This window comes from Oculina patagonica, chromosome 7 (genome assembly GCF_052425735.1).
Source record: "Oculina patagonica isolate OP01 chromosome 7, crgOcupat, whole genome shotgun sequence".
In the NCBI taxonomy this organism is placed as follows: Eukaryota; Metazoa; Cnidaria; class Anthozoa; order Scleractinia; family Oculinidae; genus Oculina; species Oculina patagonica.
In genome coordinates, this window is record NC_135764.1 from 7,670,052 (window position 1) to 7,696,069 (window position 26,018).

The window sequence follows — 26,018 nt, forward strand, 5'->3', positions numbered from 1 at the left end:
ATTTATATATCTTATTACATTTTATATAATTTAATAAGATATTGTGTATGTTGTTTGTTTTTAATTATTATGTTGTTCCAGAAAATATCCATACCCCTCCCATGGAAGGTCTTTTAGTTTAGAATCCTCCCTCCCCCAAAGAAATTCCAGTTAAGCCCCATACTTTCCTTTAATATTTGACTTTTGAGACCACACATCCCCTAAGAATTTTCAATGACGCCTCTAGCCAGGGGGTGGGTATGGATATTTCTGGAACTGCACATTTGTTAACTGTTTAATCTGGGAACAGTAACTTCAACTTAGAAATATCTTATATACAAAAGACATGAATATTTTAAACTAGTTTGATTTGAGAAAATGTGCTGAACATGTTTTCTGACTGACAAGCCTCTGAGTTAATAATATTTCTCCCCAGCAAATTGTCAAAATAATGTAATGCAGGTATTTGTTTGTTCTCATTTCATGTGATGTTTAGTACTTTCATGTATATAATGCCAGAATTTACCCTGTAGGCATGGCCTCATAAGAGATACAAGATGCTTCTATATTGATAAAACAATATTACTTGAGATTTTGACTGACCCAGCTAAATATTAAATGACAATAATCATATCAATGAAGACTGTGAAAGTTGGCAATGTTCATTAATGTGATTTTCCATATCAGTTTGATTAGCAATAGTCTGAAGACAAATCCAACATTCTTGGGTTGCTCTTTTTCCTTGCTTCTGAAGAGAGCTATGTTCTTTATCACAGTTGCCATGATGAGAAGTACATTTCTTGGTTACTTTTAAGTCACCCAATTTCCACTTCTCCTGAAAGGTGAAATCCTCAGCCACATCTTCAATCTTCTTACACAAGTGACTCTTGCTATGCCGATTCAGATTCCACAAAAACCTGAATGACTTGCTACAGTGCTCGCATCGAAAAGGCTTATTTCCAGTGTGTATTCTTTGATGAATATGTAAATCTAAAACTCTTGAATATTTCTGTTGACAGTATTTACATTTATGAGGGTACAAATTGAGATGAACTTCTTTTATATGCTGTTGAAGGTTTGATGACTGGCTAAATGACTTGTCGCACTGGTTACACTTAAAAGGCTTCTCTTCTGTGTGGGTCCTTTTGTGCTGCTGGAGATGCGATGATTGTTTGAAACTTTTATCACACGTCAAGCACGTAAATGGCTTCATCTCTTCATGAATCCTTGCATGAAGTTTAAGACCCCATGCTGTGGTATATCCTTTTTTGCACTGTTTGCATTCAAAGGACTTCTTATTTTCATGAATCTTCATATGACGTTGAAGATTTGATTTCTGATCAAAGCATTGTTCACACTGAGTACATTTATGTGGTTTTGTGCCACTATGGCTTTGTAAGTGTCTGTTGAAATTTCCTCGCTTGTCAAAACCTTTCTCACACTTGGTACACGTAAAACGCTTCTCATTGTGCATACCCATGTTAAAGGTCTGTTGATTTTAAAAGAATTTAAAATTACAAAAGAGTTAAATTAAAGAATTTATTTTATTTGGTTATTTTAGAAACTAACTTCTGGTCAAAGACCTTATATACCGTAATGATTCGATTTAGCGCCCGGCCCCGCGGGGCGCTTATTTACTTGCACCTCAAGGGAGGGCGTTTATTTGGAACAGGGCGCTTATTCGGGACAGGGCGCTACTTATTTTTGAGAAACAACCAAATGTATCTAACAATAACAGGAACTATAACAGTTAGAAATTGTTAAAAGTTCAGTTACTTTTAAAATAATTGTTCATTTTAACAGTAAATATATACATGAACTGTACGGTGAACAGTCAGGAGTTTATCTAGTTATCGTCAGTGACTTCAGTAGGGGCAGTTATCCACAATAGGGGCACTATTAGAATAGGGGTGCTTATAAGAATGGGGGCGCTAATAAGAATGGGGGCGCTTATTGGAATAGGGGCGCTTATTTACAAAAACACATTCGAAGGGGGGCGCTTATTCGGAAGGGGGTCCTTATTGGAAGGAGGGCGTTAAATCGAATCATTACGGTACCTCAGGTACAAAGATTGCTTAAAGGTAAACCGCCCCACCCTCTCTCCCCTCTCCCATTTTCTGCTAGACCACCACCACAAAAACAACAGCCCATGCATTAAGGACGGAGCATTTTTTTTTTGGAGGGGGGGGGGGGAATGAAAAATATTGAAAAAAATTGTTTGCAGGGCCTGGAAAGACAAAATAAATTGTTTGCAAACACGATATGTATAACAAAAAATAGTAAGAATTTCGAAAAAAATGTTTGCAGAGGTGCATAAACTAAAAAAAAAGTTGCAGAGGAAAATTTGACCCCCAGAAGAAAATAATGGTCCGTCCCTTAGTAGAACTGACAGAAAATAAGCTGAAATATAAAGTTCATACACATAAAAATGAAAATAATACAAACATACAAATTGATAGTATTATAAAAGGGATTCTTGTTCGATGAAACCATCCGCTTGCATTGGTTTTTCTGTACTTCTCTCGCAAACAAATATTCGCGCGCTTTGACTCCACGGGTAGCTAAAAGTATCTGCTCACTCGAACTGTAGTTTAAGATACAGTGTTCCAATAATTTAATGCACACATGCCTGCTAGCTACGTTTGCAAAGAAAGGCGGCCAAAAAGTCAATGTTTAGATATTGTCGACACTTCAAAATTTCGCGCTCAAATGTGAGATGATTTCGCGCCATTGCTACAGGAAGTTTGCGTGCAATCCTTCATGATTCGAAAACATTCACTTAAAGCGTAGCTAAATTCGAGGCTTGCTAGCAGACAAGTAAATGAAACTTCTGCCCTATTAAATAACAACTGGCTTCTCTTACCTTTCGCTCGGTGTGGATTTACAAGCGATAAATCATGGATATCGGCGAAACGCGAAACGGAGGAATCGCTCTGCATTTCCGGTAAAGGAAAGCATTATCACGTGACCGGAAGCCAGTATACTAGCGTCCGGTCTCCTCGCGTTCAAATGCACTCGCGCGTGTTTATATTTATGACCGTTTCCTTGCAAACGTATTAAATCCGGTGAGAGCATCCTTTTGTCGACCGAAATCTATATTTGGTTGCCTTTTACTGAAACAGGTGATTGGCAACAACACAGATCTGCTAGAAGCACAAGGTTTGAACTTTTACGTGCGAAGTGTTTTACACTCTGAAACGCTTGAGTGATGCGTGATTTTACTTGACATCAACTCGACATCAGCATAGTTTGACTTTTTATGCGTGAATTGTCAAATTTTACTAACGTCTTTACGTGGATCTGTTCGCGTATCCCTCAAGGAGATGAATGAAACACTGTGTTTATACTGGTTTTGAGAATTTATCGCGAAGGAAAGATGGATTGTGTCACTTGTTTTGCTTCAATGTGAGATTATACAGCGTCACGTAGGAAATTACAAAGTTTATACAGAGGAAAAGTACGCCATGAGTCGACAAGAATTATGGAGTGTTTTATAACGTTAACATGGGCCAGGACGTTGCTAAACAAGTTCAACCGAAAGTAAACAGTGTGGATTCAAGCAATTCTACGGCCTATGCGCCGTTGCCAAAACATCTATACAAGAAAAGTCCATTAAGCAGATGTGAGTACCATGAGTTATTGGGCTATTGCATAAAATTTTTGTTCTCGACCTGTTGAGGAACAGTGGAATTCTTTGGGGGTAAGGGCAAAAATCCGTGGATTTCCTTAGGGGTAAGACAAAAATATAAGGGAATTCTTCAGGGGGAATGGGTGAAAAGTTATGGAATTCTTAGGAGTAAGAATGCGTCTCTAATGGAATCGTGAGGGTTTAGCACATTTTCAAAGAATTTCATTGGGGTATAAGGCATTTTAGACGTTTTTAACGGATTTCTTTGGGGGTAAGAATGAAAGACCTGAAAAGACCTGTCCTCAACAGGGGGGTGCGGATATTAAATGCAATAGCCCATTATTTCATTTTGCATCAATTTTTTCCGCTTTTTTATTTAATTTAATTTTGGCAGTTGCAAAATTTATTATTTGTTAGTTTATTTACAATTAAAAAGGAATATTTTATTAGTTGTGAACACATTAAAAGAAAAAAAATAACTGGTCTGCAAGTCAAGACTGCAACTTTAATAAAATAATTGACATTAGTTAACTTATATGTAAGTTTATATGAAAATAACAAGCTAATAATCATGGGCTTATGTGTACAGGTGGTGTTTATTTTTCAGGGCAAGACAGTTACGTTAAAAATCAATATCATGTTACAGGGCATGCAATGCACATTTTCCTTTTGTAAATGGTTGATGTCATTTTAGCGACACTAAGATATTTTTTCTCTGTCATCCAAATTTTTTTTACTAAAAACAATGCATGTCACCTCTCAGGCTCAAACGCAGAACCTCAGGTATCCTAACATGCCTCCCTCATTACCAACTGTCCATGTTAATCTGCAAATCCTCCGAAAAATTTATTATACATAATTTGTACATGGTGCCATTCTATAATAGTTGACCCTATCCCTGATCTAACCTTGAATCCCACTTCATCTACCAGTAAAATCAGAGTTACAGTCTCTGTAATAGTCACTCAGAGTAGGGTCTCTATAAGAGGGGGACGTGGGGGTTTGCGGTGTTGCGGTGTTGCTCATTTTTTTATACGGTGTTGCGGTGAATAAAATTAAATCTTGCGGTGTTGCGGTGATCTTAAACCCTACGGTGTGCGATGTTTGTGTTTTTTAATCTACAGTGTTTGGTGAAACAAAATTATTAGCGGTATAACGGTTTCTTGTCTAACACTTGCATAACTACATTTAGCCTTTTCCGCTCGCTTCGCATTCGTTACCCCACTCGCTTCGCTCGCGGAACCCCACTCGGGAGCCTGTTCGCAGGCTAAACTACATTTATCTCTGTTATCTTCGTTAAATATTGTCTTTTTAATCTTTAACCCAATCCTACTACGTTTTTATTGATAAGTAACCTGATTATATTGTGGTGACGGTGTTTCATCAAAATTTCTTGCGGTGATGCGGCGTTAATGTATTATTGTTGCGGTGTTCAGGGTCCCCCCGTGTCCCCCTCCTATAATCAGAGCACAGACTACTATACTAGTCCAGACCAGTAAGCATGGACTTCCATGCAGTTAATAAATACATTCTATATAAATGAGACTATGCAATTTTATATGTTGTGGTTCAATTTACCCTAAGTACAAATTGGTACTTTCCTTTGTTTCAGTGTATGGTAACATGGTTCATGATTATAAAACAAAAGAAAATACCAGAGTGTACCAAGGGTAAAATTAAACCACAATATGCTGGACAAGTCACTATCGGAACAAATAGCCTTCTTGCTGCGTTTCGCGGCTCAGTGAACGAGTTAGTTTATTTATGACCAGAGGGTGTTACTTTGTACAAGTGTGTCCATCATGTAACAATCACCAAACGGAAGCGTTGTTTGTCTGTTTACGAGTGCAAACGCTGCTTTGCTGGATATTTCAAAATGTTGGTAAGCTATCGGCTTGTGGACTGTAAATTATTTCCAAGTGGAAAGTAAATGTTACGTTTATTTTGAATAATATATTCTGGATATTTTAAAAAGTCATACTCGCCAAACTGGGCGAGTGATCCGTGATTTGTACTCGCCCGATAGTTTTTACACTCGCCTGGGCAAGTGGGCGCAACCCTCCAAGTTTATTTTTTCCTCAGTGGCCATTTGGCCACCGACTGCTCAGGTTTGGTCGCCAGTAAAAAATTTTAGTCGCTAAGTTAAGCTCACGCTTTCAATCCTTCTTCTCAATTTTAGTCACCAGGCTGGCGACTTTGGTTCCAATTTAGTCGCCAGCTCCAAAATTTTAGTCGCCATGGCGACTAAAATGGTCTTAACTTGGAGGGTTGGGGCGAGCGCTAATTTCCAACCCTGTTTTTACCCTCTCTCCTCCGCAGAGGCCTCTTTTGTGTTTTGTGCATGCTGGGAAATGGGGAGAGGTGAAAAGTAAGCACGCGGAGCCTGGAGAGAATTGAAAGGAAAGCACGTGGGGAAGTGTTTTTCCACACTGAAGGAGCCTCTGCAGAGGAGAGAGATTTATTACCTGTTCCTTTCATAACCTCATCTGAGTTTTTCTTTCTTTCAATGTTAGTTTCAGATAGTGAAGTTCAAAGCATGGTTCATGTCTACAATAACCTTGCTGCTCTCTCTCCCAGAGACAAGTTCATTGATAGAAATACATTGTAAGTAAATATTTTATTGATTTTGTTGAATATTTAGCAACCTGGCAGAAATACTTAGAGTGGAGAAAATGACCTGACTTTGTAACCAAAATGCTGTAGAGGGGAGAAGACGTTGTGGCAAATTGAACACCAAATCATCTCTGGTGAGATGAGCTCATTTTGTTATCTGCTTCTCTTTATGATTGGCTTAACTTATTCCCAAAATTAAATGTGAGCTTTCTAGCTTACCCAACTGGTGGAATCCACAGAGCGACTGTGTATTAAAGAAGATACGTCCAATTTTCTGTGCAAATATCTGCCCAGTGTGAAGTATTCTTGCAACGTCAACAACTACTAGTAAATTCTGTACAAGTTGATATACATGTATGACTCACCAACATAAACTTATGTGAGAATTTTCTGTCTTTCTTTTTTCAACTGAGCTCAAGATTGAATTTGACCACCACAGTGTAAATTAATTAAAAGCAAATACCTCCTATACATTGTAGTGCATGTGAGGTCTAAATAAGTTTTGAATGATGAAAGACTATCGCCAACTGCTCCTAGGAGTTTTAATTCAAAATGTTGCATTCAATGGAATTGACCATAAATAACAAAACTGTTCAAATATAAGCCACCAAACTAGCTTGAAGAAACAGCTAAAAGTTAAAGTCAGAGTTGTAAATCCTTATTTTCATTGGATTTTTTATTACTCTTTAAACTAACAATATTTTGTACAAGTGCATTTATTTATTTCCTTGCAAAAATGTTTAGCTGAAGTGTATTTTTTTCTTTCTCTTTAGCATGCATTATTTTCCCTTGGATGGAGTTCTGGCAGAGAGATTATTTACAGCATTTGACAAAGACAAAAATGGCCGTATTGACTGTGACGAGTTTTTAGGTCTGTTATTAGGAGTTCTGTTATCTAGAATCAGAGTCAGAATTTAGTACACATCACTGATATTAGCGACCTTCAGATTGGACTACGAGTACGAGTTTTCAAACCAAATTTGTGTGCCTCCTATTATCACTTATCACACCAATCTTATCCCTAACGTTTATTTATGTGTTAGTCAGCAACAGGGAAGAGTTAAGTCCTACTGAAAGGGTATGAAAAGGAATAGTCCAAGGAACACCCCTAGACTAGACCAGTACTGTACTTTTTTATGTTCTCCCAAACTTAATACCCAACAAACATCTTAGTTAATATACGTCAATGGGGTGATTTTTCAATGTTCTTTTCCTGTTACCACGTAGGTGGACTTGCTTTGTGTCTACGAGGCTCAACTGAAGAAAGAGGACAGATCATCTTCGACATGGTGAGTAAATTAAAATAACTGATATGATTGGATTGTGCAAACTGCTGCTCCAAAATGATTTGATGTGCTGTAGATTCAGTGATAACTAGGGGAGGGGCTGCCTTTTGTTAAAGAAAGTTAGGGTCGGGACACACTAGGGGACAAGTCACAGAAACAGGTCTCTGTGACAAATCGCTCCATGTGAAGTGCTTCAAAACAAGCTTAAGTCACAACGACAAGGGCCTTAATCAGTGCACATGCAGTGAATTTGGAAGTCAGTGTGGGAATGTGCCCTTTTTTTCAAAATTAATTCATCTATTATATGGCAAAAATACATGACACTCTCTCATTGGTTAATTTATATTTTGTCGCAGCGACTTGATGCAGAAGTGTGCACATTAAGCAGACAACGCTGCTTTATCTCATTTTGTTGAATTCCATCAGTTGCCGAATTCAAACTGGTTTGAATTCATACGACTGATCACAATGAAAATTTTTGCCAAAGACAAATTTAAACCAGAGCATAACTATAATATGTCCACAGCATCCATCACGCTGATCCAAATGCAAAGCTCTGACAGTAGTAGCCACAAACAACTGAAATCAATCTACAAATTATGTACCACCCAACAATATTTTACAGTGGATTCAGGTTGAGCGTTTAACAGTCTCAGTTGTTGCATTTGTTGTCACGATTGATTGATTGCATTGCGAGGAAGAATGACAGACGTTGCTAGGCGGAAATGACAACGTTCTGTCTGGGAAAAAGCATGTTGTCACTTGTCCAGCGACTATCTACTAGAAGAGGTATTCCTGCCTTGGATCTTATTATGGCGATTGAAGATTAATAAGGTCCAAGACATGAATGCCTCTTCTTACTAGTAATAGTCGCTGGACAAGTGACAACGTGCTTTTTCCCAGACAGAACGTTGTCATTTCCCCCTAGCAACGTCTGTCATTTTACCTCGCAATGCAATCAATCAATCGTGACAACAAATGCGACAACTGAGACTGTTTAACGCTCAACCTGAACTCGCTGTATATCATTATTTGACTTTAACTTTGCTTTTTCTCTCCATATTTCTTTCTGGACTCATTCTGTGCCACAGTTCAACCTTGATGGTATGTATTGAATGGTCCATGTGAACTCCTCAGTATTTAAATTATTATAAGTTGTTGAAGTTGTTGTTTAACAGCCTCTACCCTTGACATGAGTGATTCCACTTAGTCCCCAACCATATGTAGACTGCAAATGTATTTTTTGGTTAAAACGAGTACAAATAAAGGTTGTTGTTACACTGGAAGGGAAGAAAGTGTCCCACCCTGGACACGCCTCTTTAGCAGTAGTTACACTATGGTATTTGGGATGTTCAGATCAAAGTAAGATTTAATAGTACATGTTATTACAACTTTTCAAAGAGGGTGGTGGTCTTTAAAACTATTGCTTATTGCACACCAATCTCGTACTTTAAGTCTCCTTTTCAACTGGTCAGCAATAGGAAGTAGTGAAGGCTTTGGGAATGTATCGGCATTAAAATTCGAAAGTCGTACTCGTACTCGATCTCGTTCTCGTACTCCGACTGTCTCTATTTTCGAGTCTAGTCAGTAGCGGCCAGCTCTTTTTCACAAAAATGTTCTCTGATACCCGTCTAAATTAACATGTTGACAAACAAAAAATTTTCTGAAACATTTTGTGATTGATCTTTGCATTGTTATGTTTCAAAATAAGTAATGCACCTTCATATTGGCACTGCCTTTTGAGTTTTCTATACCTGATTGAAGAATCGTTGACCCATGAAAGGTATAAAACATGAACGATGCGACCCAAATGTTTACTGGGAAATCGGAAAAAGTACTCATTGTCTGTGTCAAAATAAACATGATAAAAAGACAGGTTCTATAAATCATGCTCTTAAGGCTTACAAAGAAAGAAAAAATTTTGATTGTCATTACTAAGATTACCAATGCTGTCTACCCAGAGTCCCATTCGGTCGTAGCGTTCATGGTTTATGCTTTTCACAGGGTCAACGTTTCTTCAATTAGGTGTATACAGAATCACAGAACGGATCATTTCGGTGAATATCTGTTCGGGAGACCTGTTGTCCCCTCAGATTTTCTTTAGTGAAATGTGATCAGCTGGAACTTTCGTTATATGGGAAATATAACACCTGTTGTTTTCGGAGAGGTAAAAATGTCGTTTTGGGTACGGGAAAACGCCAGCTACGGTTTTCGGAAAGGTTACAGCAGCTCGCAAATTCGGGTCATGAGATTTTGTTCCCTTAAAGTTTCTGCCACTTTAACATTCAGCTAGAAAATCCGAAAAGATTGATTAACAAATAGATTTCATTTTGCCGTGCGTCTGTTCAGTAATAGATCACAGATGACGTCAAAATGTGGTATGAACAGAGAAGTGGCCCACGAGGCGCTAGCCGAGTGGGTCACTGATGTTCATACCCCATTTTGACGTCTTCTGTGATCTATTACTGAACAGACGCACGGCAAAATGAAATCTATTTGTTTTATATAATAACACAAGACTTCAGCACACTTCTGTGTGAGCAATGCTGCCGTAACGATGAGGCCTCGTACCGATGAGCTAAGTTGTTTTGATTTCACTATTAAGTTTTCGTTAACACGAAGCATTGTTAATCCGATTGAATAAACAGAAAAATGGTCAATTGGAAGTCAATAAAAAAACTAACCTTTATTCCGATTTGGAAAGTTGTTCAAATCTGTAAGCATTAACCGAAGCGTTCAACCGTTTGTTTTCCGTGGCGTCGTCCAACTGTACAACATCGGTCAAACTTTCATACAGATTTCGGATAATTTCTCGAATAATTTACTGTCTTCTTCAAGCTCGTTTCGCCCAGTTAAATGCTTCGAAAGATGAACGATGCTTGGCGTAGTGTTTCTTGCTGAAGATTTGTAATTAAGCTGAACTTTTTTGCTTTGTTGTGGCCCCGCCCGCAAGTTTGAAAAACTTTGCTGACAACTCTGATTTGGACTATGAACTCTGATCACGCGCGCGAGTCACACCACCGCGTGACGTCATCCATGTGTCTGTTTAACAAATAGATTTCATTTTGCCGTGCGTCTGTTCAGTAATAGATCACAGATGACGTCAAAATGTGGTATGAACAGAGAAGTGGCCCACGAGGCGCTAGCCGAGTGGGTCACTGATGTTCATACCACATTTTGACGTCTTCTGTGATCTATTACTGAACAGACGCACGGCAAAATGAAATCTATTTGTTTTATATAATAACACAAGACTTCAGCACACTTCTGTGTGAGTAATGCTGCCGTACCGATGAGCTAAGTTGTTTTGATTTCACTATTAAGTTTTCGTTAACATGAAGCATTGTTAATCCGATTGAATAAACAGAAAAATGGTCAATTGAAAGTCAATGAAAAAACTAACCTTTATTCCGATTTGGAAAGTTGTTCAAATCTGTAAGCATTAACCGAAGCGTTCAACCGCATTTCGTTTGTTTTCCGTGGCGTCGTCCAACTGTACAACATCGGTCAAACTTTCATACAGATTTCGGATAATTTCTCGAATAATTCACTGTCTTCTTCAAGCTTGTTTCGCCCAGTTAAATGCTTCGAAAGGTGAACGATGCTTGGCGTATTGTTTCTCACTGAAGATTTGTAGTTAAGCTGAACTTTTTGCTTTGTTGTGGCCCCGCAAGTTTGAAAAACTTTGCCGACAACTCTGATTTGGACTATGAAATCTGATCACGCGCGCGAGTCACACCACCGCGTGACGTCATCCATGCGTCTGTACTCTGATAGATCATAAGTAAGAACCAATCAAAATGCGCGTAGAATTCAGGTTATTATATAAACTCTGATAGATCATAAGTAAGAACCAATCAAAATGCGCGTCGAATTCAGGTTATTATATAAACAGTGTTAGATAACGCAAACACCCCTTAAGAAGGCCTTAAACGATATGGGAAAACAGTACAACGACATTCCAAGACTTTTGTCTGAATTTCCTTGTTGGGTGCTCTTGTCTTAACGTTGTGCTATGTGCACCTATAGACAACTGCAACAGCTAGCAAAATGGGCACTGTCTCCAGTCCCCACAATAAACCCTCTTCAGTAGTCTACGACAAATACTCTTTTTTCTGTCTAAACGAAAAGCAATGGCATTTTATTTCTTCTCCGAAAACGTCTTAGCCTTGAAATTCACTCTTCAACCAATTTACCCTCGCGGTTTCTGAGACCATCGTTATTGGTGAACAATATAATTTCTGGAAATGCATAACACTGTGACCGCAGACCATTGACGTTCAAATTCGTGGGATCATATATTCCCGTGACGGAAATTTTTTTGACAACGAGTGACGAATTAGCAGAGACATGCCAAAACCCACGATATTGAAAGTCTGTTGATGTTTCCAGCTACCTAAAAGCCCGGGCCTAAAAGCAACCTTATCTCAGGCTATGAATTGCCTACATATAGTAGATAATGAATACATGTACTGTAGTTTCAGTTGTAGACTTTGTAAAAGCCCTTAATTACCAGTATTACTCTTTTTCATTGTTGGTACATGGTTTTGCCGTTTATTTGATAAAGTGCCCAAAGGGTCAAGTACATTAGCTTAAGTTTGATATCAGTGAATAAATATTTTCCTTGTAAGTTTGGCCCAGAAGCCATAGAAAATACGTCTTTTTACAGGCTCGCTTGGTCGGCTCTGTAAGCAATCAGAAATTGTCCCTTAGCTCGAGGACAATAAAACTGCTGTTGTTAAATTTGCGTGACACGGGAGCAACTCTAGTTAAAACACGCTAAGATTTTGTAATAACCCATAGCAAAATCGTGACTGAGTTGATTGATCGGAAGTGACGTCACAGTGGGAAAATATAACTTGATTACGTCTTTCCCTCTTTCTATCTGAAATCTGTACTCGTGCTCTACTCGTGCTCCAGCGTGTAAAATGTTTAAAATCTTTTTCAGGGACAGATGGAGTCAGTATTTCTGAGATCAGCGTCATGCTCAAGTCTGTACTCTCTGCCGCAGCGAGGTAAAACGTTGAATACATTCTATCAGTAAAACTTGTTATCTTTGCCCTTTGATTTCATGCCTATTTTACTAGCTACAATTTTAATTTAATCGGCTTCGTTTCGACCTTCTGTCTGTTGTAGAATTATCCATGTCAGAGAAGGTCAGCCTTTAGGTGAGTAAATGTTTCAAAAGTACTTTATATATATACCTTAGTTCTTTCCCGCAAATCGTTTTGTTAGAAAATTTTGGGTATGGATAAGATATCCTGACATTTACAATACATTATATGATCAGAAATCACGGAATGGAATAGGATTTCGACGGATTTACAATTGCTTTATACTGTCAGACATTTTTTTATGTGATAATACTGTCTTTTTTTCGTCATTAATACAGATGGCACCGATTATTTGAAATTGTCAGAAGTAGACAGTGCTGTACAGGACTTTGTCAGAGATGCGTCCAGCCAGTGCGAGGAGAGTGAGGTGAGTATCTGCATGGGTGGGGTGGGATAGGTCAGATTTGTCGTGTAAGAGTATAATGTAATGCAGGGGAATAAAATCCGTATTTTTCTAACTCTTCCCCGCTCTCAAATCGATGGGCCAATTACAAGAAACGGACGTTTTTTTAATGAAGCAAAAACATGCAACCTTTGCCTGGGAAAAACGCGCGTACGGCAAGTCACGATTGTTTTTGTCCCTTTAAGATGGTTTGAAAACGTTGACAGTTTTTAATGAAATCGATTTCTGATCTCAGCAAACGTAAAACCGACGCTGTCTTTTCGACAATCAATCAGAAACCGCTGTATTATTAAAAAGCAAAACTATAAGTATCACCATGGCCGCATAATAACGCAGGAGGTCAACTAGCCAATCAGAACTCTAAGCTAAGACATGTGACCGGTTGCAAGCGCGGGAAAACAGCGCGGTAAAGGTTGCACGAGCTATTGTTTCGGTAGGCAAAATCTTTCGCTTTTTCTTATTGGCTGAAACACGGCTAATCATTGTTTTTGAACCAATCTCGAAGCTAGGCAAATGTAAATGCAGCAAAGAAACGCCAACATGCAGGTGATTGCCTTATGCAGTTTCGCTTTATATGTATATTCATTGCCGCGAAATTATTTAGCTGCTTTCAACTGGCTAAAAAAAAGCAGTTCACTGGGCGAGCAATTGATTTGTTCCAGAGATGATGATTTTATAGACTTTAAATCCCTCTGTGGTAAAAGTATTTTCATTTTCTGGTGTGGCTTAATTTCCATACTAGTGCAACGCCCTTATCGGACTAAAACTCATATACAAGGCTATCGCGATTATTAATATTAGTTGTATCACGAGAACCTTTTTTCAAGTGAAAATCTTCAGAAGACGACTATAATGCATATATATAAAGATTGTTTTATTTGCAGCGTCGTTAGCATATCGACATTTTCTCCCTTTTGTTCGTTCCTTTGTAATTTATTCATTGCTTGTACAGATGGCAATCAATGATCTTTTTGATCTTGATCAAATATAGAGGGAAATTAAAACCAATCGTTTATAACTTGGTTTGGACTGCTCATTGCATATCCAGGTAGTAATTTGTTTTTATTATTACATCGCATCATTTTAAAAATGATTATTTACACTGCATTTGAAGCAGAAATGGCTAAATTTTTCACACGAAAGTTTGAAAAGGCGCGGAGAGTGTTACTGAGAAAGTTTTTTGAAAAAACATTTCTGCCAAGAGTGGAGTTCAGTCGATTAACGTTCTTCCCTTTCTAATTTCAAACTTAAAATTAGCACAACCCACTGAACCCGGCCTATATCATTTACGTACATTTATCCCCAGGCTTTTTTTTTTTTTAAACCATGTTGATACCCCATATATTGTCCGTTATTTCCCTCCTACAACTTGTATTCCTTATTTCAGTTCCTATCATTACGTGACTCCTCATAATGCCATGTTTGCTTTTTTCCGTTTTTTGTCGTCCTTATTAATTTGAGTGTATTGAACAATAACAGATGCGATCTATGTCAAAGGCGTTCAAAGTCAACAAATATACTTTTGTTAGGCCGCCTGCCCCATATTGGGCACCTGATTTGAACGATAAGTTTTGAATTATTAGAAATTCAAATGTGCGTGTTCATCATTTGCATTTCAATCGATGATCAAACGTCGTAACATTGAGATTTCTCTCTACAATTCGCGGAAATAACTTTTGGCGCAGGTTTCCTCGCTTTACCCTTAAGAAACGCAGCGGAGATCGAACAAAGAATAGTGGAAAAAGAAATTCAGTAAGTTTTGATGCGAAAGATAAGATCTATGATCTTTTGATGTCGTTAGGTGATCAGTTTATTCATGTACGCTTGTTCATTTCGCTAGAAATTAATTCGCGATTCATTTATATACTGTAGCCACACGCGCGAAACACTTCATCTTGTAACATCACAGCTTAAAACCTCACTCGTTAACTCTGTTAGCATCTAACATCGATTTCGTTCGTATTTCTACGAGTTCTAGTCACGATTACAGGAGGTTTTGTCTTTATATTGTGGCTCTAGCCTCTTGTGTTTACGAACGTTGTAATTGTATTTATATTTGCATACGATAAGGCCTCTTCGACGTAATTTTTCACACACGAAAGAAACGGTTTCACGTACACACGAGAAAATTAGCCGTTACCTGTTTTGTTTGAGTCATCTTTTTTGGAAGACCTCTTAAACCAGCCTCCTGTATTTTTGGCGATTCTTACCTTATATATTTTTTTCAATTACGAGCTTTTCACTTATGACTCATTGAATGGATAATTCTTTGCTGCATATTTACTACATGTCGATGGATGATGTTTTGGGTAATTTTTGACCACATTATCGTTCTTTTCGTCTATCCCGACAAAAATAAACTTTTTGTTTTCTCATTCCGTTTCAGTGCCGTCCATATTTTTATCCGTATTCTGTTTGGCTTTTAAAAATTGTGTTTTGTTTTTTTCTCTACAGTCTAAACCGTTATTTCTTTCGGTCTATTCGGTTTATAACTTCGCTTTTGCGTTTTGCAAATTCGCCTCAAATTGTGTATGATTACAAAAACTTGAGGTTGTTCATTCGAGATACGACAAGGGCGATAAAAAATGTGCGAGATACAAGAGTAGAGAACGAACAAAAAACGCAGCCGTCTTTTGATTCTGAATATAAAATAATTATTTATGCAGTCTAAACAAAGCTGGTGCTCATAATTGCAGATGGCAGCATAGTTGTCAGTTTCAAGAAGAAGTGATCAAATTTTCTTCACGCTATTTTGCGCGCAAAAAAATATTTTTTCAATAGTTTTCTTATGCAACGGAGTATTTCAGTCAGTGAGTTTGAGTTCACAACAGGGAGCAATAAAACAATTAGATATTAATATTAGTTTTACGTCAATCAATTTTAAAGTACCAGGAACACCGCTTTTACTTCATAAGGTTTCAGCTAATTTACTTCAATGGCTAGCTTTTTACTAGCTAAAACTAGCTTTTTAGCTAGCAGTGTTGCTGACCACGTTAAATAAAGATTGTATTGTATTGTATTGTATTGTAATGGCCGCCCAGAAAGGTTTTAAATTTTAATAAGTTTCCGTCTTAAGCAGTCTTAACCATCTTGTTCTGTTCTGGTTTATTTTGCCGTTTTCGATGCTCGGCCCCACAGTAATTAAACTGTTATTTCGTCGTTTTTCTTTGTATTTTTTTGCTTCCTGTGTAGGGGTATTGAAAGGTCTTTGCGAGCATGCGAGCACAACGTTTTTCTTTGCGAGCACGAGCTTTGACAAAAGTTAGCCTTGCTAGCAACGAGCACTAGTCTTTTCTAAAAGCCACCTCCAATAAAAACTGAGCATGTAACGACTTGTAAAAAATATGCGACCATGAACAAACGAGCACCCACTAAAATTTTGCGAGCAATCCGAGTAGAAGTCTGATTTTGCCGGCACTGCAAAATTTTAAAGGACCATTCATGACCCTCTGTCTGATGTTGTACGTTCCTGTCTGTCTGTTCACAGAATGGAAAACTGACCAAGGCAGAGTTCGTAAGCTGGATGAGAAGACATCCTCTCATTGTGGACTCGGTATTCCATCACTCTAGCATTAAAGACAAGCAGTTCAACACAGGATTACAGGTACGCGGTCACAGGAAGAACGTACATGTCGTGTTGTATATCAACTGTACTATCCGAAAAATGATGATTGCGGTCTCAGGAGATTCTCTGAGAACCAGTAATCAGCCTGCCTTTGCAAGAGAAAAACGTGGATGGGAGAAAAATCACTGGGAGGGGGGGGGGGGGGGGGAGAAAGAAGTGAGAAAGTAAAAATTATGAAGAGGGAAGATAATAAAAGAAGAAAGAACGAGGTGGGGGAGAATAACATTTTCGAGAGGGAAAAGCGGGTTCATTTGACGTCCTTCGTTCGACCTTTCATATAGTAAGGAAAACAACGGCAACTGAACGTATGTCATTTCATTCTCACAGCATGATCGTGTTCAAGAGAGCCACAGGCCACCTGGTTTTGTCACCACTACACAGCAAGGAACACGGTACGTTCATTTTGCAAATGAAAAAAAAAGCGTAATCGAATTGACTGCTACTGTAGTTCGCCACACGACGCTCTGGTAGAACGTATTAATTCTTAAGTATCATCCCTTGACTGGATTCCGTGGAAGTAAGGAGTGTTGTATGTTGTGTTTCTGCAGACGCACAGAGCTGTTAAGCCAAACATGGGTTGATGGCTTACAACAAGGTGCAGAGGAAGAACAGGCTGCTAATGGTGAGTATGGAACACTTCGCTTGTCGCTCGCCATGTTTGGATCCCTTTTTGTGCAGTTCTTCGATTCCTTTATGTTTAATTGCAATGATTTAATTTAGCACCTACCTTCTAATAACCACCCCCTATCATTTAAACGTCCCTATTTGCAGGTGTTGTAACACGTGCCTCCCCCCCCCCCCCCTCCCCCCACCCCCACTCATAATAAGCGCCAATTGCACGATGTGTCCCACTTTGAATATTAGCGCCCCGAGTACAGAGATTAATTGAGTTTGGTTTCGAGCTAAGGATGATCTGTTTTTAAAAGCTAAAGAGATTTTGTCACGGATTTTAGTCAAATTAGGGCATGGAAAATGGCCATCAAATTCGGAGAAACATAAAAATAACCTCTTGAAACAGTTAGGGAACAATTCAATAACACAGCAAATACAAAAGAAGGTACGAATGGCCAAAAGTGAATAAGATTGAAACGCATTGCGATATGGGTTTTTCAAATATGGTCTGGCGAAACAGTTATAAAAGTTAATCTTATCTGCTTGTAACTTTAAATTAGAACGCCAAGGAGACACATTTGGCTGTTATGAAGCTACAGTTTTGTCATTTAGATCCAGAGAAGTAATTTCTTTGCAGACAGCAAGTTTCATAGCGTGTCAGTATTTGGCAAAAAACTAAAAAGATAAACTTAACTCAGCCTGACACAGTCCCTGTAGTTTCACCGATTAAAGAAGATGAATACCCAATTCTGGTTTGTAGTTTAGCAAGTACAGAAACGAGGCCCTGCCAGGGTAAATTCTGACAAGCAACATGGCCCAAAAAGTAGCGACAGCACATAAAATAAAATTGCGACAAACGACAACCCTTTTGGAAAAACTTAAATTCCGACAAGGACAAGCAATTTTCCTTCAATTTTACTACCGACAGCGACGTGGAGTTTGATAAAACAGCGACACGGCGCATTGTTAAATTAAGACAAGCGACACGGGGACCCCCCCCCCCCCTGGCAGGGCCTCAGAAACGCCAAGCCTCACCCAGCGTGGCTGAATAGCGCTATCCAGTGGATAAATAGTAACGAAACTAACTGTACTATCCACTGGATGGCGATTTACTCGGTGGATAGCGCTATCTAACCTTTGAACAACCGGGGTCTAGACCTTTACTAATCTTCCCTCTTATTCTTCAGAGCCTGTGTTCAGCGGTAGTTATGCAGATGCAGATTACCTGTGGAGTCCAGTCTTCCCGGCCAGTCTAAGCATGCCTTGCGCGCGTAACAGGCACTCGGTGTGTGTTTGGGGTGGAGGTGTGTTCGTATATGGAGGCCGAGGGACCAGGGGAACACTCAAAGACTTCTGGAGATATGATATAGGTAAGTAAGACGCTTGTCTGATGGTACTGGCGCTACAGACGAAATTCTGTTGCTATGGCGACGCTAAGCAGTCAACCGTAACGTACCATGATCATGACTTTTTTTTTTTTTAAATTTTTTTTTTGCTGCTTCAAGAGACGTGCTGTCTGTTTTTTTGTTTGTTTGTTTGTTTTTTTTTTTTTTTTTGCAACTTTATAAGCGTCCGAAAAATAAAACTGTCATTTCTTGAAGCGTTTTCTTGTCAAGAATATATAACAATATTTTGCTGTTTTTGGAAATAGAGTACGAGCCTAAAAAGAGGGGCGGGTTTGTGATTGCTCTAGTATTATAAATGAATCCCTGAAATAGCGATGGGACGAGATCTGTGATTTCTTTTGCCAAATAAGAGGTCAAATAAGGACATTTAATTAAGTGCTCAATTCGTAAACGCTGTAGAGTGCAAGATGCCTCGGATTTACGTTTACAAACAGCCATATTCTGTTTATAAACATCGCTATACGCTTTTGTGGCGTAGAGCTAGCAACTTAACTGTTCTTTTCTGACAGCTTCCAACACGTGGAATAACGTGCCAGTTGAAGGTGACTTCAGACCACCGTCGCTGCAGGAACATACTGCATTGACTTACAAGGTAAGACCTACATCTTAATATGCAATGCTAGAAGGGCCTGAAATGCAACTTGCAATCTTGCTCGTTAAGGTGATTCCTTAGTATTGCATTGCGCTTCCTTACTACGCATAGTTTAACGCGTAATTAGCGCGTGCACATAAAGAAAATTGCGGCTTTTTCTTTACTAAATCCATAAATCGTCATTTTCTCGTAAACGAGTATGGTGACCTATCATTGTTTTTTTCTTTTTGTGAGTCTAGCATTCACTTTTTCTACAAAATGAAGATTAACAAATTTCTTTTGCAGAAAAATAAATAATCAACAGAAACGTGAATTTAGCTAGTACTCGTGAAACATAATTGTGGCCTCGAGATTGGTTAGGAACATGTTGAATCAGTGTCGATTAAAACTGCTTGCTTTTATCGCGCAACATAAATGTTGTTCCTTGGAGTCGATGCAGTACATCTATTGTTATATTTCACGTTTTGCTTTCTCTTTCTTCAAGAAATGTGACCTGAACGTTTCAAATAAAAAACATTTCTGGAAGCTTTTATTAGTAAGGAATTATAGGGTGTATACAAGGTCCCCCTCCTCCATAACGACTGATATAAGGACTCCTCTTTTTTATTCCAAAACCAACAGACAAAGTTTGTGAGAACAGAAAATTAATTTTATTATACTTTGAAGAGTTGTTTTGAAACGAAGATCTATTGTCACATATAAGGCCTTACAAATAAAGCGTGTTTCTCACGACGTTGTAATAGTAACACTAAACCGATCGCTAAGCCCTTTGACCTGGGCTTTAAATAGTGTAATTTACACTACTTGTAGCCCAACTTTTATGGCACCGCGAAACTGTAATAAACCGTTAGGAAATAAATCAGAGTTTACTAAAACAATTCGATGTTATTTGCCCTCGATTTCTATGGGGTGATAGTTGATAAGGCCTTCGGTCTCATCAGTTATCACCTGATCATAATTTTATTGTTAAATGCAATCTGTGGCTAATTGTCGTTGTTTGTTTTTTATTCATTCTAGGGAAATATGTATGTCTTCGGAGGAGAATTCACTGCAACAAACGAGACGCCATTATGGACTTTCAATTTTCGTAAGTACCGCCATTATGCTTTTTTGCTTGAGATTTGTTTCCGTATTCTAACAAGTCCCCTCCACTCCCATAGGTGAGCGTGTGTGGAGAAAGCAAGCAGCAAAGTCATGGGTAAGCTTCTGTGAAGATAGAAGTCATTATCGTTTTATGTTCTCCGCTAACGTTTCAGTGCCAAGCTGGAAGAAACAATTCTTCTACTAATTCTCAAACGTTTATTATCATCATCATCATCATCATCATCATCATCATCGCGGATGGACAAAATTGAAGATTTAAACAAATTGAGATTTGAGTTTTTTAGAAACTGTTAGTCAAAAGACTGAATACGTTTTCAAAGTTAACCCGTTTGCTTGTAACTTTGAATTATAAGTAACGCCCGAGGGCAACCAGCAACATATTGTTTGTAATTAAGCTATCGGGGATTTTTCATTTAGGTCCGTATTCTTCGCTAACATTAAGTTTAATAGCGAGTACTGGCAAATAGACTATAATTTAACAGTTGCTATAAAGTTGTTTGTCTCTTTCTAGGGTCCAGGTACACGACGGTCACACACGGCCGTGATTCACGAGACTTCGATGTTCGTGTTCGGCGGATACATTGACATGAGAGGTGCAAGCGACGAGCTTTGGCAGTATGAGTTTGGTGAGTGTAAGGACTCTATTGCACTGTAAATCATTCGTCTGTCAATACCACTAACGATGTTACTATGATCAAATATGAAAAATATGAAAAGGACGGGGATTCTCGTCGGATAATTTGAATTAAACCCCTAAAGGATACCAATCTACGCGTGGTCAACTTTTTTTGACCCGTATAAGAGACCATTTTTCATTCTTGATAGGTCTAGTCCGCCAACATAGTATGGCTGCGTTTTTTTTTATTTGTTTACCTGCAATCCTAAACGAGACCTTGACACCTAAAATACTGGCGTTCTTCCCTGAACACCCTAACTGAGACCATAGGCCATAATTTTCACCCCTAAGTGAGACGACTAGCATACCCGTCCCTTTCATGTGGGAATTTCCCCCATCCTGGCTTAGAGGTAACGTAGGAAGACTTGCCTCCGTCTTTTACATGTTGATGAGTTTTATGACGGATTTCCACTGACGCGTAATTTTTTTACGTGCGTTTACGTGCGTGAAAAAAATTAGAGACAATGTATGAACGACTTGCGTAAAAGAGAAAGTCTCAGATTTCGTAGATGGCCGATTCTTGAGAGCTCCTTACTATAAACTTGTCATGGGAAACATAATCGAGCACAGGAGATGCAGCTCTCTCCCTACAGGGCTGCAAATAACAGTCGGTCATTGGACATTGGCCGACCAAAATATGCTCATGTCCGACAAAATCCCAAGTGTGGTCGGACATGATGTTCGGAGAAAGAAGTTTTTGATCGTAAATCATTTTACGGCAACGATGAATAAAATTCACCCTTTTGTTTTTGGTGATGTCCGACCACAATTTTGTTTTGGCCGACCAAGATGGTGTCTTAGTAGGACATATGTCCTTTCAAGTGAAAACAAATTATTTGCAGCCCTGCTCTCAGGGCTCACTCGTGCTTATCTGGCGTTTCTCCGCAGTCCTTTAGAGAGAAAGTATGCACTGTCTTGTATCGTCTTTCCACGAAACGCGGTCGACCATTTTGCAGTACGCGTCAATTTGAAAACTGCTATAAATTGAGCTTGAACGATGGCTGCGTGTTTTTGTTTTGTGCAGACACTTCTAAATGGATCAGGATCAAGTGGAAAGGAGATGGACCTAGCCCGCGTTACAGTCACTCAGCGGCCGTTGGAGCAGCTGGTATGTGGGTGTATGGGGGCTTGGAAGGTCTACAGGCCAGGAACGATCTCTGGAGATGGAGCTTTGGTATGTAACGTCTGTCGCTCAGCAGTTTTCTCGCGTGTTTTCGTTTCTTGAAGAAAATAACAGTTCTATCGTACCTGCGTTCGCCCTATCACTGAATATGCCTGTCCAGTTTTTAATGAAAGTCTACTTGCGTATTTTAATAGCTCTCGTATAGTTTTTTAAATGTGTTACATTTTATCGTATAAGTTTTTATCGCTTTTATAAATTTGTAAATATAGCATAATTCATCCTTTGGGTTGCGAAGTTGTATTAATTAACTATCTATCTTATCTATCTATCTTAGGCTAATCCTGCAATTTTGTTTTGTACTTTAAGTGAGTCACTCGTGGTCGAAGATAAAAAGTCGCGGTGGTCCCCCGGCCTTGTTTGGCCATTCTGCGATTAAGGTAACTATTTACTTGGAGCAGTTTTCCTGTTACTGATCAAGTAAATATGTTACACAACGATGAGTATGAGTAGACTTAGTTGTAGTCTTTCTCTGAGTATTTTCTACTCTTAAACTTGATGCTAACGTCCTAACGTTGTCCTGATGGGCTTGTGCATCAAGTTTTCAATGAACGCAAATTGTACCGACCGAAAATACTATTTATTTATGACCAACCGTTTAAATCACCGGAAAAAACCCACCGGTCCTTCTTCATCTCCCTTCCCCATAACTCCCACCTCCCTCCTGCAGGCCACAAGGAAATGATCTCCAACAGATCGTTAAACTCTCTCAACTGGTACGATAAAAAAAGTCTGGAGATCTACTTAGGAGAATTTGTATATTGACCTCTTCCTCTCTGTTTCAGGTTGGAGATGGAATGTTAATATTTGGAGGTGAAACAACTGATGGTGCTCTACACAATACAATGTGGCGGTTTGATTTAGGTAAGCATTACAAGCATTGCAACACCAGTGTAACAGCTCTTGGCTTTTGTTCTACGGTTTATTGATTGTGTAATAAAAAGAAAAGAAATACTCGTAGTTGTAGAAATCGATCAATTTAGCAAATCAGTTGCAAGTCTATTGTCTTTTTGCGCCAGTAGGCGCATAAGGTTGCAGCCCCTTATGTCATGTGTGTTAAATTGGCTGTGTCCCGTTTTTTCGGTGGTTGATCTGTTATCAATCTGCTATGAACTTCAAACTTAAAATGGTATTGACTTCTCGGCAACGTAAGTCACATAACCGACAAAGATGGTGCCTTAGCATTGTAACCACGTTTTATAAATTCACCACTTTGTTCTTTATTTTCGTTTGTGTTTCTCTGTGTTGAACTGTTGCTTGAATTCTTTTATTAATTTTGAGACCATTACTGTTACTCTTGTTGTATATTAATGCTCATTTTCTTCAACCATTTTTCAGGGAATCGTACTTGGAGCACTGTTCGCCCGCGGGGCGGGATATCCCCGCCCATCCGTAGCTGTTTCTCTGAAGGAGTGGTTCCTTCATCAGCGTTTCTCTCAACCATTCGACCGTCTACGTCTCACTCTGCCCCGCCCTGCACCCCAATGCCTTCGGGTTTCCTGACAGACGACAGACTGGACAGCAGGCCGAACCCCAGGGTAAAGTCCTGGTGCGAACCTGTTGCCCGGTGGGACATGTCTGCGGCATCACTGGGTTCCCTAGATTCAACGGCCCCGTTACCAAGCTCAAGGATAAAGTTCACCGACGATAAACGCGGTGAAAATCACACGGAGTCCACTTTTAGCTATGAGAACTCAAAAGGAATGACTCTATCGGACGACTCGCTACACGGAAAGGAGAGTCATAATGCAACGCGTCACAAGGCACGTGATCAGGTGAAGCCCTGGACTGGTTCCCAGACTCTTCCCGCTCAAGGTCTTTCCCGGGACAAAAAAGGCCGAGTGCATAGCCAAGAACTGTTAAGTGTCAATTCGCCTGCTAGCGCGGATTTGAGTAAACATTTGACCCGTCCTATTGCCTGCTTGTTGGTTCTTGGTGGGAAGACGCGTACCCAGGCAGATATGGGAAAAAGCCTTGATATATGGCGGTGTGATATCGACCCAGGTATGTACATGCCGATAAATATCTATCAACTCTCTCTATAGAGTGTGTTCATGGCGGCCATGTTGGAGGAGTGAAATAATAAAAGATATTTGCATAAAAATATTTTTCCCCAGAGGAAAATAATTATATTGTTTCACTCCTCCAATATGGCCGCCATGAACACACTCTATAGTTCTGTGTTTCTTTTCTTGCCCAGACCGCCGCAATTTTTAGGAGGAGACGATCATAACGAAAGCTGTCACGGCACCTTAAGCCTAGTTCACATGTACGACGCAAAAACAAGCGCAAATGTAAGCGACATTCACACGTAGAACGCAAACGCAAGGAACGTAAGATACGCAGGCGCAGTTGAAGTCTTTTTCCAAGATGGCGGACAAGTCACGTTTCACTTGCTTACGTTTGCACTTGCGTTTTCGTTACCCCGGTTTACACGTGTGAAATGCAAACGCAAGCACAAGAAAATATATATATTTTTTTTCATTTCTTGCGTCGACGTTTGCGTTGGCGTTTAGCTAGTTCACAGATGTTTTTTCGTGGCATTGCGTTTGCGTCGCACATGTGAACCAGGCTTTACTGCTTTAATGACAGCAGCTGGGCCTGGCAGCTATTTAAAAAATCGCGGCACGCTCAGTCAGTTCTTTTAAACCGCATACGTACTCACTGCTTTACAGGCTTCTTGCTTGTATCGAAACTAATAGTCTGCTGTGAACTAATGACGATAAACTCTTTATTTCCAGTCAAGAAAAGCCAAACGGAGAAAGTGGAAAAAATAAACGTGACCACTTCTGCTACTGCGACAGGCAACCGGGTGACTGGTCTTTCCGTTCCCTACAGTCACTTGGGGCATGGTACTTCAGAGAGCACCGCTGACCCCGATGACGACATGGACACCGAATCAATAGGAAGTGACTTGGTCTTGGCAGACATGTCTGATAGCGACACTCGCAGCGTGGATTTCTTATTGGACGACTATGGCTGCGTCAACACGTCACGTGGCTTTCCTAAAGTGTCGGTATGAATTGTGACGTCATAGACGCCAACCAACATGCCAAGACTTATCTGTATGTTAAATGGTAGCTCCGCGTGACGTTGTTAGGTAGAAGATGTGTTATTTTTTTTCGACATGAAATATTTTTTTTAGCCATTTCAATTTTTATTTTTTATCCTCAAAAAACCGTAAAATTCTAATAACCCCAAAACCCCCCCCCCCCCCCCCCCAAATAAGTCCATGTGCCCACCAAAGCGGCTACTTGGACAAATAGAATCCTCTGGGCTTGTTACCTGAATTTTGCGGTTTCTTTCAGCAGAACAATTCTCAGAATATTTTTACAGGCATTTAGGAATTATTCGCTTTATTTTTCACAAACAGACCGAAAAAAGAAAATTTCAAATTATTCCCTTCAGTGGGCGTTCTGTTGCTGATTTCAAGACACTGTTGTTACATTTTTGTATCGTACTTGGTCGGCTGGTTTCCGCGTATCTTCGGCTGTGTCCGTAAATCTTCGGCTTGCAATCGCCTTACTTCTCTGAATTATAAAAAAAAAAAATGAAAAATATGTCCGAGTTGCAACACAGGCGGCCCAAGCTCTCGATGTGAAGAGTTGAAATAATACTCTTTGAAATACGGAAAGTGACTCTCGCCTGGTGGCATATGGAGGTGTTGTGTTACAACGATTCGCTTTTATAAAGGTTTGTATGGGAGAAAACGCTTTTAAATTTATAGCTTAATCTAATGATAATTTGACAATAAAATCAACCTCCCTCGATATCTTGTTGTTATAGTTATTATATCTGTT

The 26,018-nt window shown here is 39.3% G+C and overlaps 2 protein-coding genes across 3 annotated transcripts; one reads left to right on the plus strand and one right to left on the minus strand.

Annotated features, from left to right (window-relative positions):
* Window positions 1–73: 73 nt before the first annotated feature.
* Window positions 74–11,363, minus strand: LOC144660267 (uncharacterized). 2 transcript variants are annotated; one of them, XM_078520874.1, is made up of 2 exons: window positions 10,191–11,363; window positions 74–1,468 (listed from the first exon to the last, which is right to left on the minus strand). In XM_078520874.1, exon 2 carries the CDS (start codon window positions 1,457–1,459, stop codon window positions 608–610), a length of 852 nt encoding a protein of 283 aa, XP_078377000.1. In that variant the 5' UTR covers window positions 1,460–1,468; window positions 10,191–11,363; the 3' UTR covers window positions 74–607. The 2 variants fall into 2 exon arrangements, with proteins under 2 accessions (XP_078377000.1, XP_078377001.1); XM_078520875.1 differs by lacking the exon at window positions 10,191–11,363 and adding an exon at window positions 2,843–2,894.
* On the plus strand, window positions 2,987–25,345 carry LOC144660263 (uncharacterized). The gene is made up of 21 exons (XM_078520866.1): window positions 2,987–3,601; window positions 6,121–6,211; window positions 6,994–7,091; window positions 7,448–7,509; window positions 8,598–8,610; window positions 12,455–12,521; window positions 12,643–12,674; window positions 12,899–12,987; window positions 16,511–16,627; window positions 16,976–17,040; window positions 17,197–17,270; window positions 18,448–18,630; window positions 19,176–19,258; window positions 20,276–20,345; window positions 20,419–20,456; window positions 20,874–20,988; window positions 22,063–22,212; window positions 22,528–22,598; window positions 23,004–23,082; window positions 23,557–24,222; window positions 24,960–25,345. Exons 1-21 carry the CDS (start codon window positions 3,484–3,486, stop codon window positions 25,238–25,240), a joined length of 2,562 nt encoding a protein of 853 aa, XP_078376992.1. The 5' UTR covers window positions 2,987–3,483; the 3' UTR covers window positions 25,241–25,345.
* Window positions 25,346–26,018: the final 673 nt, after the last annotated feature.